This window comes from Carya illinoinensis, chromosome 1, assembly GCF_018687715.1.
Source record: "Carya illinoinensis cultivar Pawnee chromosome 1, C.illinoinensisPawnee_v1, whole genome shotgun sequence".
In the NCBI taxonomy this organism is placed as follows: Eukaryota; Viridiplantae; Streptophyta; class Magnoliopsida; order Fagales; family Juglandaceae; genus Carya; species Carya illinoinensis.
Genome location: NC_056752.1, coordinates 44,088,700 through 44,103,612, shown reverse-complemented (window position 1 = coordinate 44,103,612; position 14,913 = coordinate 44,088,700). Strand labels below are relative to the sequence as shown.

The window sequence follows — 14,913 nt, the reverse complement described above, 5'->3', positions numbered from 1 at the left end:
ACGTGCGCGTGACGGCCGCTATATATATATATATATATATAAGGACCGTAGACAGGTTTGCTTAATCCAGCTTCCTTCCAGCACACAGATTGCAAGTCCAAGTCCTGACCTAAAGCAATTGATTTAGCAGACAACTTTGACAACTGGTAAGATCTTTTCTTAATTTCGTTTGACTCATTAATAATCCCACTCTCCATTATTCTTTTCCCTTTTGAAAAATGAGATAATGCCAACTTTATTACAACTGTGTATTAAATAATTATTTTTTTATTATACTTTAAACTGTTGTTAGGAGAATCATTTTGAATTAAAGTAAAAAGAAATAATGTTTTAATATGAAGTTGTAGATAAATTGTAAAATAGTCGGTGATGTATAATTTTCCTTCTCTTTTTATCAATTCGGTCGTTCAGTAGTATTGATCCTATCTATATAATATATAAACCTTCGTTTTGTTTCCTAATGTATACCAGTGCATACTCTAATTTGCAGAGGAAAAAAAAGGAATACTTGTTGGGAGGCTGGCTGCAGGCATGGCTGCTGCACATGATAGTTTGCCCGGTGAAAGTGGTGCTCTCCTGAGCAAGCCAAGACAAATATTCGTGCCTTCTATGATGGAAGCTGGGGCGCGCCTCTTTGTTACGAGGTCTCTTCAAACATATGTCTCCAGCGGACGTTTAACGTGAGTCTACTCTTTTCTAGCTATATATATATACATTTATGTACACATCATGAATCCTTAATGCAGCGACGTACGTACATCTTTTTTATCTATAACCTCGATCGGAGACAGGGCCGGCCGGCTCACCTCCGGCCAAGTTTAAGAGCCTTGATCCCATGCATGTATAGACAGATCGATGAGCGGCCTTAATGTATTCAAAGTTATATAAGCAGAGGATATCCTCAAGTTGAAAGGGAAAGCAATAGATCAGAAGTCCATATCTATATACACGGACAGGCATGGTAATTAAGACAATTTTTTAGAACTTGTTTGATTATCAGAGTAGATCGATCACGTAATAGTTTAAATTAATTAATTAATTTCTAGACAAGGGTTCATTCATACCTGAAGCTCGAACAATTATTAAAAACTTAATCATGGTTCATTAAGAACAACTAGCAGCTAGCTAGAAGCTAGTACTCTATGTGAGTTGTAAATTATCCTTGTCTAAAGTTTTAAGTATATTTGCACTTTCCAATCTTAAACTAACAAGCTTTTTACACTTTACACCATAACTAGAAAAAAATTAACAGCGTCAACCACATCAGCAATGCTCTAGGTATGTAAAAAATAATTTTAAATAGTTTGATGTACAAATTGTAATTACTTGTGAGTTAGAGGTTATAAATTAGTATTCCTTTCTCTTCTAATATAATATTATAATATATCTTGAGCCCAAAGTTAACAACTTTGTCATGAGATCGATCCTAACAAATATATAGTATAATGTTAGGGATATCAAATATTAGAGTACGTACTAAGCCTTTAAATGATAATTAAGGTTTTCGTATAATAGGTTGATAGACCGAATTAGATCGGGTCAAAACATAGACACCATATTGACCCAAAAATTAAAAATAAAAACTATTAAAAGTCGATTCGATCGAGTTCGTTATGTTATACCATGATCAGTACCTTTAGATCTAAAAATCATGACTTAAGCTCATATGAATTCAGAAAATATTTCATCTCATCTCATTTTATCATTATAATTTTTTTAAATTTCTATATAAAATATAATAAACAATTCAATTTTTTTAAATTTCAATTTAAAATTTTTAAATTCTAAAAAAATAATTAATAATATTAATAAATAATATTCAACTTATAATTTTTATTTAAAACTATCTAATCTTGTAAGAATAAGCAAAGAAGAAAATAGCAGAGAAGAAGAAAAATAACAGAGAGATAATGTGTGGAGGAAAAACTGATCCTTCTATTCCATCGTGTGTTTTGGCTGTACATGGTGCTGTTGCTTTATACTACAAGAGGGAAAACAAATCCTAACTAACTAAGGAATATTCTGGACAGCTATAAAATGAAATTACATAAGGGTACATTAAATATTAGCTAAGGGAAGGACATTCTAGTAAATGGATAGATAAACTATTACAAACAACTTGTTTATTAGCTGGTGATTGAGTCTTCATATCAGCACCATCTATGCTGCCACGAGGAGCAGATTCTTCATCATCTGGAGATGTGGGGACACTGATGTCATTCTGTATATGCTGCTCTAATACCCCCCCCCCCCCCAACAAGATGGAGAATAGATATCAGTTATTCCCATCTTGGAGAGGTGTGAAAACAGCAGGTAAGATGGCAGGGATTTGGTGAATATATCAACAAGTTGGGAATGTGTAGAGACATGTGCAGTTTTGATGCAACCTTCGAGGATTTTATCACGGATCAAGTGACAATCCACCTCAATGTGTTTTGTCCTTTCATGAAAAACAGGGTTGGCTGCTATGTACAGGGCAGCTTGGTTGTCACAAAACAAGTTAGCAGCATGTGGATGAGGGATAGACAAATCAGTGAATAATTGTCTAAGCCAAGTAAATTCAGTAGTAATAGAGGCCATGGCACGGTATTCTGCCTCAGAAGAAGATCTTGACACTACTGTCTGCTTCTTTGATCTCCAAGAGATGAGGGAATGGCCTAGAAGAATGCAATAACCAGTCACTGATTTTCTGGTATCAGGGCAAGATGCCCAATCTAAATCACAGTAGCCTCTTAGGTGAATAGAAGAAGATGAGGACAGAAAGATCCCTTGACCAGGTGAGTTTTTAAGGTATCTTAATACCTTGTGGGCTGCAGCAAGGTGGGAGGTGGAAGGATGATCCATGAACTGACTTAGAACCTGTGTTGGGTAGCTAATGTATGGTCTTGTAATTGTAAGGTAAAGGAGACGACCAATTAGCTGTCTGTAGGGAGTAGGATCTGTTAGGGGTGTGCCACAAGACTTGCTGAGTTTATGGTTTTGGTCCATTGGAATTTTTAATGGTTTGGACGCCAACATTCCTGAATCAGCAAGAAGATCTAAAACATATTTTCTTTGGCAGAGGTGAATGCCAGTAGGAGATCGAGCAACCTCTATGCCTAGAAAATATCTTAGACATCCAAGGTCTTTAATTTTGAATTGGTTGTTCAAAAAAGTCTTAAGATCAGATATGGATTTGAGGGAATTGCTGGCAACTACTATGTCATCGACATAGACTAGTAGTGCAGTAGATGTGGTGGCAATGATGTATGTGAAGAGGCTATAATCAGCCTTTGACTGGGTAAAACCAAAGGATATTAGAGAAGCTGAGAACTTGTCATACCATTGACGTGAGGCCTGTTTGAGGCCATAAAGGCTTCTGAGCAGTTTGCATACTTGACCAGGAGATCCCTTTGTGTAACCTGGTGGCTTCCTCATGTAGATTTTTTCATTGAGCTCACCATTAAGAAATGCATTGTTGACATCAAATTGTTGAAGATGCCAACCCTTAATGGCAGCTAAGGCTAGAATAGTTCTAACAGTAACTATTTTCACTACAGGTGAAAAAGTCTCATGGTAATCTACCCCTTCCTGCTGGGTGAAACCTTTGGCAACCAATCTTGCCTTCTTTCTCTCAACAGTGCCATTAGAATGGTATTTGGTTTTGAAAACATATTTGCAATCAATTGGTGTTTTTCCAGGGGGTAAGTCAGTGAGGATCCAGGTTTGGTTAAGTTCTAGAGCCTCAAGTTCAGTTTCAATTGCTTTACACCAGTCGGAGTCCTTGGCAGCTTGTTTGTAAGTTTGTGGATCATGATGAGATGAAATGGTGGCAGAAAATAATGAAAGGGCAGGGGATAAATGCTTATATGAAATGGAAGAAGATAAGGGAAAAGAGATACCTGATGGAGAAGATGCCATGTCCACTGATTGGGAGAGTGAGATAGAACTAGCTTGCTGACAATGAAAGTCATGGAGGTATTGTGGGGCTCTTCTAGTACGAGTGGATCTCCTGAGAATAGGTTGGGATGGTAAATCTGAAATATGTGATATGGGAGAAGCAGGAGAAGAGGGAGGTGTTGGTAAGCAATTTTCTGAAGGGGAAGACAGATTAGTAGAAGTAGGAAGGGATATGGGAGAAGTAGGAGAAGGCATTGAGGAAGGAGAAGAGGAAGGTGTTGGTATACAATATTTTGAAGGGGAAGACAGATTAGAAGAAGTAGGAAGTGATATGGAAGAAGTAGGAGAAGGCATTGAGGAAGGAGAAGAGGGAGGTGTTGGTATATAATTTTCTGAAGGGGAAGACAGATTAGTAGAAGTAGGAGGTGATATGAGAGGAGCAGGAGAAGGCATTGAGGAAGGAGAAATATAAGAGGCAGAAAAAGGTGATGAATGAGAGGTAAGATGAAAAGGGAAAACATATTCATGGAAAGTAACATCTCTAGAGATGAAAACTGTCTTAGAATTGATGTCAAGCAATTTGTAACCTTTGACCCCAAAGGGATAACCAAGAAAGACACATTGTCTGCCACGAAGGGCAAACTTGGTTCTATGTTGAGATAGAGTAGAGGCAAAACATAGACAACCAAAAATTCTCATGTGAGAATAGGTGGGAGCTGTGTTGAAAAGAATCTCAAAAGGGGTTTTGTTGGAAAGTAAGGGGCTGGGAATTCGATTGATTATATATGTGGCAGTGAGAATGCAGTCAGTCCAATAGATGTTGGGAAGGTTAGATTGTATTTTGAGAGATCGAGCTATGTTTAAAATATGTTGGTGCTTTCTTTCAGCAACCCCATTCTGTTGAGGGGTTGCCACACAAGTCCTATGGTGAATGATGCCTTTTTTATTAAAAAAGTCATTCATTTGAAACTCAAAACCATTGTCGCTTTTAAGAATTTTGACTTTTGTTTGGAATTGGGTTTCTACTAAATTCTAGTGTGAGATTTAGCTTTAAGCAAGTAGGTCCAGGTGCTCCTAGAAAAGTCATCTACAATTGTTAAAAAATATCTTGAGCCATCATATGCTTCAACTGAGTTGGGACCCCATATGTCACAGTGTATAAGTTCAAAAATGCTTTTGGTTTTATGAGTACTGTTAGGAAATGGGAGCCTATGATGTTTGGCAATAGGGCACACATGACATGGATGAGTATCAGAGATAGTAAAGATGTGATTCTTGATAGAGGAATCTGGTATTATATTTAATCTTGAAATGGGAGTATGTCCCAGTCTACAATGCCAGAGATCAGAAACTTGATCAACATCTTTCAAAACAGCAGAAACAGAAATGGTTTTATGTAAAGAAAATGAAAAATGGTCAAGAAGCGCTGATGGAGACACTGGTTCAGCAAGCAATTGGTAAAGACCATCTTTTATCTCACCCATGCCAATCGTGGTCCATGACAAAAGGTCCTGGAGAAAACAGAATTGTGATAGAAAAACAAAACAACAAGAAAGTGAAGAGGTTAGCTGTTTAGCTGAGATTAAATTGAAGGTAAAAGAGGGAACACATAGTACATTATGCAGAATTAAGGTGGGAGTGAGATGAACAGGGGATGGATGAAAAAAATGAGGTGTTACAGATCATATGATCTGTAGCACCAGTGTCAATAATCCATGGTGAGTGTGTGTTTGTGTGAGATGTTTGAATGGATGAAGTGAAACAAAAAGAATTACCATTCATAGTGGAAGAAGAAGAACAATCTGCCTGGACATGGTTGACTGAATGAGGAGCAATAGAGACTTCCTTTGATGGCAATAGTGAGAGTAGTTGCTGGTATTGGTCTTTGGTGAGGGTGAAGTTGTTAATGGATGGATTCTCTGGTTCAAGTGAGGTCATATTGGCAGATGGAAAGCTAAGCTGTTTGGGTTTGCCATGAAGTTTATGCCCAGGTGGATAACCATGCACTTTGTAGCATTTATCTGCTAGATGGCCTGTCATATGACAGTGAATGCAAATGGGGGCTTGGGCATTTCCTGCTTTGAAGCAGTTGTCCAGGGTATGTCCTTGTATTTTGCAATGGGTGCAAAAGGGCCTATCTCGTTTGAAAGGCTAAAGTGGTTTGGAAAAGGGCTTATATGCTGTGTATGGCTGCTTGACAGGCAGGGCCATTTAATCAGGTGAAGGGGTACTTTTAAGCACAAGATGCTGCATCTCTTGCTGCTGAACCATGGAAAATATTTTGTTTATGGGAGGCAAGGGATCTAGTAGCATGATCTGGTCACGGGTGGCATTAAAAGACTCATTTAAACCCATAAGAAATTGTATGACACAATCTCTTTGATATCTATCATTTATGACAGCAAGTTTGCCACAATTACAAGCACGCATTGGGTCAAATATGAGGAGTTCATCCCAAATAGTTTTAAGTTTGCCAAAATAAACACTTACTGAATCAGTGTCTTGGTGCAAACCTATGAGAGCCTTTTTGAGTTGGAAGATTTTATGCCCATTTTGTTGAGTGAAACGTTCTTTTAGTTCTCCCCATATTTGATTTGCATCATCCACCAATGCAATACTGGATTTGAGAGTGAGGCTAATGGAGTTGTGGAGCCAGGAGACCACTAAGTCATTGCATCTCTCCCAGGCATCATTGAGTGGGTCAGCAGGGTCTTTTGGTTTGGTTAAGGTTCCATTGATGAAACCAAGCTTGTTTTTGGCACGAAGAGCTCTACACATAGCTCTTGACCAGGTTGTATAATTCTCTGAGGTGAGAAGGTCAGGGACCAAGGGAATGGAGGGATTGTCCCCATGATCCAGGCGGTAAGGGTTGATAATATTTGCAAAATCCAAATAACAGAGAGAGAAGCCATAGCAGAAGTTTCTCACTCTGTGGCTCTTGATACCATGTAAGAATAAGCAAAGAAGAAAATAGCAGAGAAGAAGAAAAATAACAGAGAGATAATGTGTGGAGGAAAAACTGATCCTTCTATTCCATCGTGTGTTTTGGCTGTACATGGTGTTGTTGCTTTATACTACAAGAGGGAAAACAAATCCTAACTAACTAAGGAATATTCTGGACAGCTATATAATGAAATTACATAAGGGTACATTACATATCAGCTAAGGGAAGGACATTCTAGTAAATGGACAGATAAACTATTACAAACAACTTGTTTATTAGCTGGTGATTGAGTCTTCATATCAGCACCATCTATGCTGCCACGAGGAGCAAATTCTTCATCATCTGGAGATGTGGAGACACTGATGTCATTCTGTACATGCTGCTCTAATAAATCTCGTATGATTTTAGAATCCTAACGAGCGAATCTCTTGATCATCACATTCGTCGAACACCTGAACCTCCACAGTATATGTAGACACTCGAAACAGTTAGCCACCGTCTCCAGTACTCTATCGCGTCGATTGATATGACATCGCTTTTGGTGTTGCAGATTATTGGAGGAAGATGGTACAGCATTTACCTTCCAAGGAGAAAGGAGTAGATGTCCTCTGGAAATTGTTCTTGAAGTTCACAGTCCCCAATTTTACTGGAAGGTAATACATGAGTCTGCGTTTGAATCTTTTTTTTTTTTTTTTTTTAAGGATGACACTTCACATGGTGTTGAGATTAGTAGGAAGAATTTTATAAAATTTAAAGAGTAGGCCAGGCAGTATATTGGCAGTTAAAAAATCGTTTTATTTTATTGCAATTTTTCTCGCCAGCATTGATGAGAAGTTGAGGGTTATGAGCAGGTCATGACACGAGCTGATTTAGGACTTGCAGATGCATATATTGATGGTGATATTTCTTTCACAGATAAGAATGAAGGTCTTCTAAACCTTTTTATGGTAAGATGATTTTTCTGACCAAATCGGAAAGGTAATGCTCAAAGGTCATATGTTTCTACTAGTATTTGCTTCCTCAGCATTTGCCTTGCTGATTTGTTTTGCAGATTCTTATTGCCAGTAGAGAATCAAATTCCTGTGTCTCAAGGTCGAAAAGCAGAAGGTATATGGCAACGGATAGAATTTGCTAGAAGCTTGGATAACTGCTTTTATTTACTATTATTCGTCTCCTCAATTGCATGCACTGGATTAAGCATTCACCTTTCGCTGGCTTTAGGGGCTGGTGGACACCATTGCTATTCACAGCTGGCATAGCATCGGCAAAATATTTTTTCAAGCATTTGCTGAGGCAAAATACTCTTACACAGGGTCGCAGGAACATCTCTCGTCATTATGACTTGGTATATGATCATTTTGACCTGAAAATTCCACTGCTCTTATTTTATGCGTTTGGATATCTCAAGGAGGACCATTTCTAACAAGCTAATTATAGCCATAGTCGATAAAAATATGGGTTGAACACGTATTTGTTTGCGTGTTTATTTTCATGCAAGCATAGGGTCAGAACTTGGTTTTTGCAATGGGTTCGTAAGTTTAAAACCGCTGCAAAAAATGAAAAATCAGCTGCGTTTTTCTCAAACACGACCACAAGTGAAGACATGATCAGTTGTAATGTTTATCATAATACCTCGATCTTCAATCTGAATTTATAAACGAGTTAAACTGCGTTCAAGTTGAGACCATGTTTGGATTGATAGTATTGGAACCTGAATACTGATTTTAGTATATATCAAGTAGAGGCTTACAATTCGTGTTTGATGTTTTTCTAGAGTAATGAATTTTTTTCCCTGTTCTTGGACGAAACAATGACATACTCGTCTGCTGTATTTAAGGTCGGTATCACAACCTTTTGATGATTTTCTGCTAAAAAAAGTGTCAACTTTTTCCATATAACCATTAGTTTTCTCTTGAATTAATCTGTATTGAAACATTTCTCAGAAGGAAGATGAAGACTTGAAAGTTGCACAGCTGAGAAAAATCTCTCTTCTGATTGAAATGGTGGGTCTTTTCTGTTGGATAATGCCAAATTTTAGAAGTGCTCTCTGCACTAAACTTTCTACTTTGTCTTCATTTCCAATTTACTAGGCAAGAATTGATAAGAAGCATGAGGTCCTTGATATTGGGTGTGGATGGGGAGGCTTTGCTATTGAAGCTGTCAAACAAACTGGGTGCAAATACACTGGCATCACTCTGTCTGAAGCGCAGTTTAAATTTGCGGAAAAGAAAGTGAAAGATGCTGGCCTTCAGGTACTCCATACATCTATATACATACATATAAATATATATATATATTAGAGAGGAGGACGGTGCTCCAAATTTATTGATAGCCTTCACTTATGACAGAGGAATACCGTGACTACATCTTGACACCTGGGGTTATACGTTCAAAAGTACGTTGCAGCCAGATACAGAACGTTGCATTAGTTTTCATCATATGGTTCTTTATGCGACTGGTCTTTCTATTAATTTTCTTCCTCGAGCTGAACCTGGAAGAACCTCACATTCTTCCTCAGTGCCCAAATCGAAATTAAAATTTTGAGTCATTTAACTCTGTTATATCACCTACAATTTTCTTTATTTGATAATTTGAAATAAAAGACAAGTTCTATTAAAGTTATTTTAAGACCTGGATATAGAAGATGCCACTCATATAATTTAGAAGCTTGATCGTATCTTCAGCTGTCTGGAAATATTGAAAGTAATGCTAGACACAATTTTAAGGTGTGCATGCCACCTTCACGTACTTCTTTTAAAAAAATCAGGATCTTAACATTAAAAAAAATGATTTTTTTTATATGAGTCTTGTATTTATCTATTTTTTTTTCAAAATAAATACGCAAGACTTACACATCTTAAAACTAAATGTTAATACATGATCTGTCAGCATTATCACTCATGGCAAGACTTCCTCTGCCGAAGATCATGCGACACACACAAGGCAACAAGCAGCTTCCTAAAATTGTGCATAACAGCTAGCCCTCTTTATCCTATTATACATTAGACAAATCCCACTAATCATGGGACTCATTAAATGCCATACAATATTGCATATATAAATTGTAATATCTGTAATAGATTTTCTTTGAGGACCAAAACATCATCATTACATCATATTCTATCTTAGGAAACAAATTGCATAGAACAATGAAATCCGGTTCTTCTCTCAGCATGAGAACATCTAATGAAATTCTTCTCTTAAAGGTCTTGTTACTTCCAAATGACTCCTAATCAACTTTGCTGATCTCAGGACCATATTAGACTACTTCTTTGCGATTACCGGCAATTGCCTTCTACCTATAAATATGACAGAATTATATCCTGGTGAGTTCTTTTACTACCAAATATTTGATCTAACCATAATGATTCTAACAAAAACCATGATATTTATTTTGATGCAACTCTTCCAGCGAGATGATAGAACATGTGGGCCATGAATATATGGAAGATTTTTTTGGTTGCTGTGAATCACTATTAGCAGAAGACGGGCTTCTTGTTCTGCAGGTAATGATATATAGGAGGAAAAGCTAAAAATGTTGCCTGGCTTATCTTCAGTTTGCCTGGCTTTCACCCTAAAAATACTGTTTTATGTCCGGTGGAATATTTATATATGCTTTGGGCCAAATAACAGGAGGATTACTCTTCCTGTTATTAAAAAAAAAAAAATTGTCCGGTGGAATATTAAATATAATAATTTCTTATATTAAATTAAGATTAAGTATATATGAAAAGAAGATATATAAACCACACACCCTCGGCTTCAAAATCTGGCACACTTGCTCTTTGAAGAACCCACTTTAGCCCAAAGCATTATTTGGGCCGAAATCCCACTTGACTGTATCCAAGCCCCTCCTTGGTCCATGAACAAACAATCTTGATCTTTAGGAACCTGGGATCGGAGGTGTACGTCGAGTGACAACTTTGATGATGTAAAGATCATCACACTCTAAAATGGTTGAAGTCCATGAGAGTCGGTGAAATTTGAATAAAAAAAATTGTTTTAGCCACTTTACTATTTCCGACGATGATCTACCAGAATTTGAGAGAAAAATTTCAGCGAATTACTAACTGTTATAAGCTGGATGATCTGTTCTTAGTTCATATCGATACCAGATGAACGATATAAAGAGTATAGGCAAAGTTCAGATTTCATCAAGGAATACATTTTCCCGGGTGGATGCCTGCCATCACTAAGCAGGATAACAGCAGCCATGGCTTCTGCATCCAGATTCAGGTATAATTCTTTATTCCCTTCGTAATTTACTTTTGAGTATTTATATAACAATCTCTCGGAAATTATTCATATAATTTCTCTAAGTGCAGCGTGGAGCTCTTGGAGAACGTTGGGATTCATTACTACCAAACGCTCAGATGTTGGAGAAAAAATTTCACGGAGAACCGGAGGTAAGAATTAAAAATAATCATTTTGAATTTAGTGTTATTTTCTTACTTTGTGATCTGTATCTCAAAGAAGTTTGGTCTAATTACCTCAACTTGATGAAGTTACCGATTATATATTTGATCGGTATCAGCCTGAAGGCATCCTACTGAAACCTGCAGGCCCATCTCGGAGTTGAAAGGGATCACGGGTTTATAACTGATGTTTATGATAGCTAATGTTAATTCATTTTGCAGCAAAATCGTAGCTCTCGGCTTCGATGAAAAATTTATAAGGACGTGGGAATATTACTTTGAATATTGTGCAGCTGGTTTCAAGTCGCGTACACTCGGAGATTATCAGGTAATAATTAATATTTCTAATTTACAGAAACAACGGTACTAATCTGACTCATGCACAATGAATGTTTGTCAGTCAGTATGTAGTGTTTCATGAAAACTCTCATGAATCCATGATCAATGCATGATTCTAGGCAAACCGAAGTGTGTCCCGGCTATAGCTAGCAGCTGATGAATCATATAATGAAAATGTAAGTAGATAGAAGGGCTGAAAGTGGAACACAAACGCTCTTTTAACTCCATTATAAAGATTGTGAAAGTAGATCAAGTAACATGCAAACTAGTAGGAAAAATCCTGATTAATTAGCTAGACATGACATGATTTTTGCCCACAAACGTTAACGATGGAATGCATGCAGTTATACTCACGCATATATATATAGATATTTATATGTATGTATATAACTGTGATAATATTCAGTACTCATGCGATCGCATGGCATGCATTTTACACTCAATTCTAATTGCTCATGTGATGATTATTACCCTTATATGTTCACTCACGAACTTGCTATCTTAGAATATTACACTCCGATCCGTAGCTTAGTTAATTATTATACTGGATCGGAGTTAGAACTCACAAATATTAATTTGAAATTAATATTACATATACATATAGATTGTCTTCACGCGTCCCGGCAATCATACTGCATTCGGCAATCCATATCAAACTGCTGTGCCTTCGGGAGTTGATCATCATCCTGTTCCCAATGGAGAAATCGAAACTTCGTATTAATGCCAGGAGTAATTCTTGATCCAAGTAGATCAAAGATTATTGCAATCAGAGTCTATCGATATGCACTAATCTATTTTAGTACTTTACCGGTACTTTCTATGGCAAAAGTAATTAATGAATAATGTTGGTACATATACTGGTATCTTTGCGTTCTTTGAAGCATGGAGACCATGTCGCAGCTTGGCGTACGCGGTTTGTAACACAATGATGAATAATAGTGGCTATAAACCAACCACCTTGGTTTTCTTCTAGTTAGAAATTTTTTATCTCTCTTCTTCCTCCTTTCTTTTATTTATTTATTTTCTTTACTTCTATCAAACTGAATAAGTGATGCCAGATATGCAAAATAAGAATTAATACTCTTACAACTAGTTAATTAACAAAGTTAAGGATTAAGATTGACAAAAGATGTCAAACATAAAGAAAACTCTAAGGCTTGGTTTGGATAGTGAGTACTTGTGATACTTTGTGAATAATACTAATGAGATATTTGAGTTGAGATAGTTAGAAATAGTTTGAATTAAAATGTTTTATATGATTTTAAAATATGAGAAAGAAAAAGTTGAATAAAAATATTATAAAAATAAAATATTATTAAAATATTATTTTTTTAATATTATTTTTATTTACAATTTGAAAAAGTTGATTTTTTTTTTTTTTTTGTGTTTTGTTTTGAAGTTTAAGAAGGTTCTAATAATTAAGTTATAATGATTAGATAAAAACATTAAAAATTTAAAATTAGGAAAAGTTTGTGTTTATAGTATTTGAAGATTGAGATGAGATAAAATTGAATAGAAGCATGCATATGATCTTTATCCAAACCAGGTGGCCTGAAAGTAAGGGTTATTAATAAAATTCAAAAATTGCTCCTAAAATCCACAAGTGGGGCTCAGATAGTTAAGATAATTTGAGATTTTGAAATTCTTGTCTGAAAATGAACTTTCAATTATCACATAAACATAAAATAAGTAACAAGTAATAAGTAATAAAATGATAAATAACAATGAGAGGTTGTTGCTTTGATTCTTTATAAATTTCGAGCGCATGTGTTAATTAATGGTGTGTGCTTGGGTTTTGACATAAAGATTAATATATATTAAGAGTAATACTATACATCATACTATCGTTTTATTTTTATTTTATGATATAAGATATGACATATTTATAATCATTAGATAATAAAGAATCATTCAATAATAATCAATATTATGTTACATTTTGTATAGTAAAATAAAAGTAATTAGATGGTAACTTGATATATAGAATTTTTCATATATTAATAGTGGGTGCGTATGAATTATAATCCTACTTGCATATATCTTAATTTCTTCATTGATCCTCTTATATTATTCTTCACCGAGTTAGTAGATCTACTGACTCAGTTAAAACTGATAAAGTCAATTAGATGGTCATACATATACGTAAAGAAAAGTTTTAACAAAGCGTAACTATATATATACATATATTAAGGCATGAAACGCTATATATATATATACGCATAAGTTTGATACAAGTTTTTTTGTAAAAATGTAGATTTTATTAATAAAAAATAAATTTTTTACGTCTTTTAAAGTGAAGTCCGTGGCTGGATGTATCCCTGAGGTGTTAAATCTTTCAAAATGGAAGATCAAAAATGGTAACATATCCTTTTGGTTTGACAAGTGGCTGGATGAGGGCCCTTTATGTAACCTGGCTCCTATGGGTGATTCCCCAAATCTACAAGTTACAGAATTGAAAATGGAAAATGGGTGGGATGTTGTCAAATTACACGGTATAGTAGGGGAGGAGCTTGCAGGAAAAGTGCTAGAAGTTTTCTGCAAAAGTAGAGAAGGGGCAGATGTATTGATATGGACAGCTACTAAGGATGGAAAGTTCTCCACGAAAAGTGCATGGAATTGTGTTAGAATTAATGCTCCTAAGGTGAGATGGGCTGACTGGGTTTGGCATCCTTGCATTCCAAAGAATATTTCGGTTAATATGTGGAAAGTTTTTAATAATGCTTTAAGTGCGGATGATAGAATTAAATCCATTGGTATCCCAATAGCGTCAAAATGTGACTGCTATGTGCATGGTGCATATGAAAACAGAGACCATGTGCTAGCTAATGGAGACATTGCAAAGGAGGTTTGGAGAATAGCATATGCACAGATGGGTCTGGGAAGAACTACAGGTACCTCTTGGAACCAGATAGTGGAGGAATGGTTCTCTAAAGCTTCCAAGACATCACAGCTGGGACAACTTCTCGGGATCATCCCGTCCATTGTAACCTGGTCCCTCTGGCTAAGGCGTTGCAAGGCACGGGCGGAAGGAGTAAAAGATTCGGCTATCACGATATGGTATAATATTAAAACATGGATTGGAAAGGTGGGAGAAAAGCTTAAAGTTGGGAAAGTTCTTTCGTGTCATGATCAAAAAATACTAATGGAGTTGAATATTCCAGTTAAACCTCCGAGAAGAGCTATTCCGAAGCTGGTGCGATGGACAAAGCCGGAATGTGGTCGTCTGAAACTAAATGTTGATGGTAGCTCAATGGGAAATCCTGGAGCTGTAGGGGCGGGTGGAGTACTGAGAGACTCTAAGGGTGATCTGCTCATGGCATTCTCGGTTCATCTTGG

At 36.3% G+C, this 14,913-nt stretch overlaps 1 protein-coding gene across 1 annotated transcript; it reads left to right on the top strand.

The window, feature by feature from the left end:
• Positions 1–380: 380 nt before the first annotated feature.
• On the top strand, positions 381–12,542 carry LOC122276543 (tuberculostearic acid methyltransferase UfaA1-like). The gene is made up of 14 exons (XM_043086363.1): positions 381–680; positions 7,374–7,476; positions 7,675–7,770; positions 7,875–7,930; positions 8,045–8,168; positions 8,598–8,660; positions 8,767–8,826; positions 8,914–9,075; positions 10,076–10,149; positions 10,236–10,329; positions 10,923–11,059; positions 11,149–11,229; positions 11,461–11,566; positions 12,182–12,542. Exons 1-14 carry the CDS (start codon positions 532–534, stop codon positions 12,296–12,298), a joined length of 1,422 nt encoding a protein of 473 aa, XP_042942297.1. The 5' UTR covers positions 381–531; the 3' UTR covers positions 12,299–12,542.
• The last annotated feature ends 2,371 nt before the right edge of the window (positions 12,543–14,913 follow it).

What these genes read in the sequence shown, in the direction of transcription:
- LOC122276543 (XM_043086363.1), top strand. Translation starts at nt 532, where the DNA reads ATGGCTGCTGCACATGATAGTTTGCCCGGTGAAAGTGGTGCTCTCCTG. An exon ending in GTCCCCAATTTTACTGGAAG is followed by an intron (nt 7,477 to 7,674) that starts GTAATACATGAG and finishes GGTTATGAGCAG; the next exon opens with GTCATGACACGAGCTGATTT. An exon ending in AATTTCACGGAGAACCGGAG is followed by an intron (nt 11,230 to 11,460) that starts GTAAGAATTAAA and finishes TTCATTTTGCAG; the next exon opens with CAAAATCGTAGCTCTCGGCT.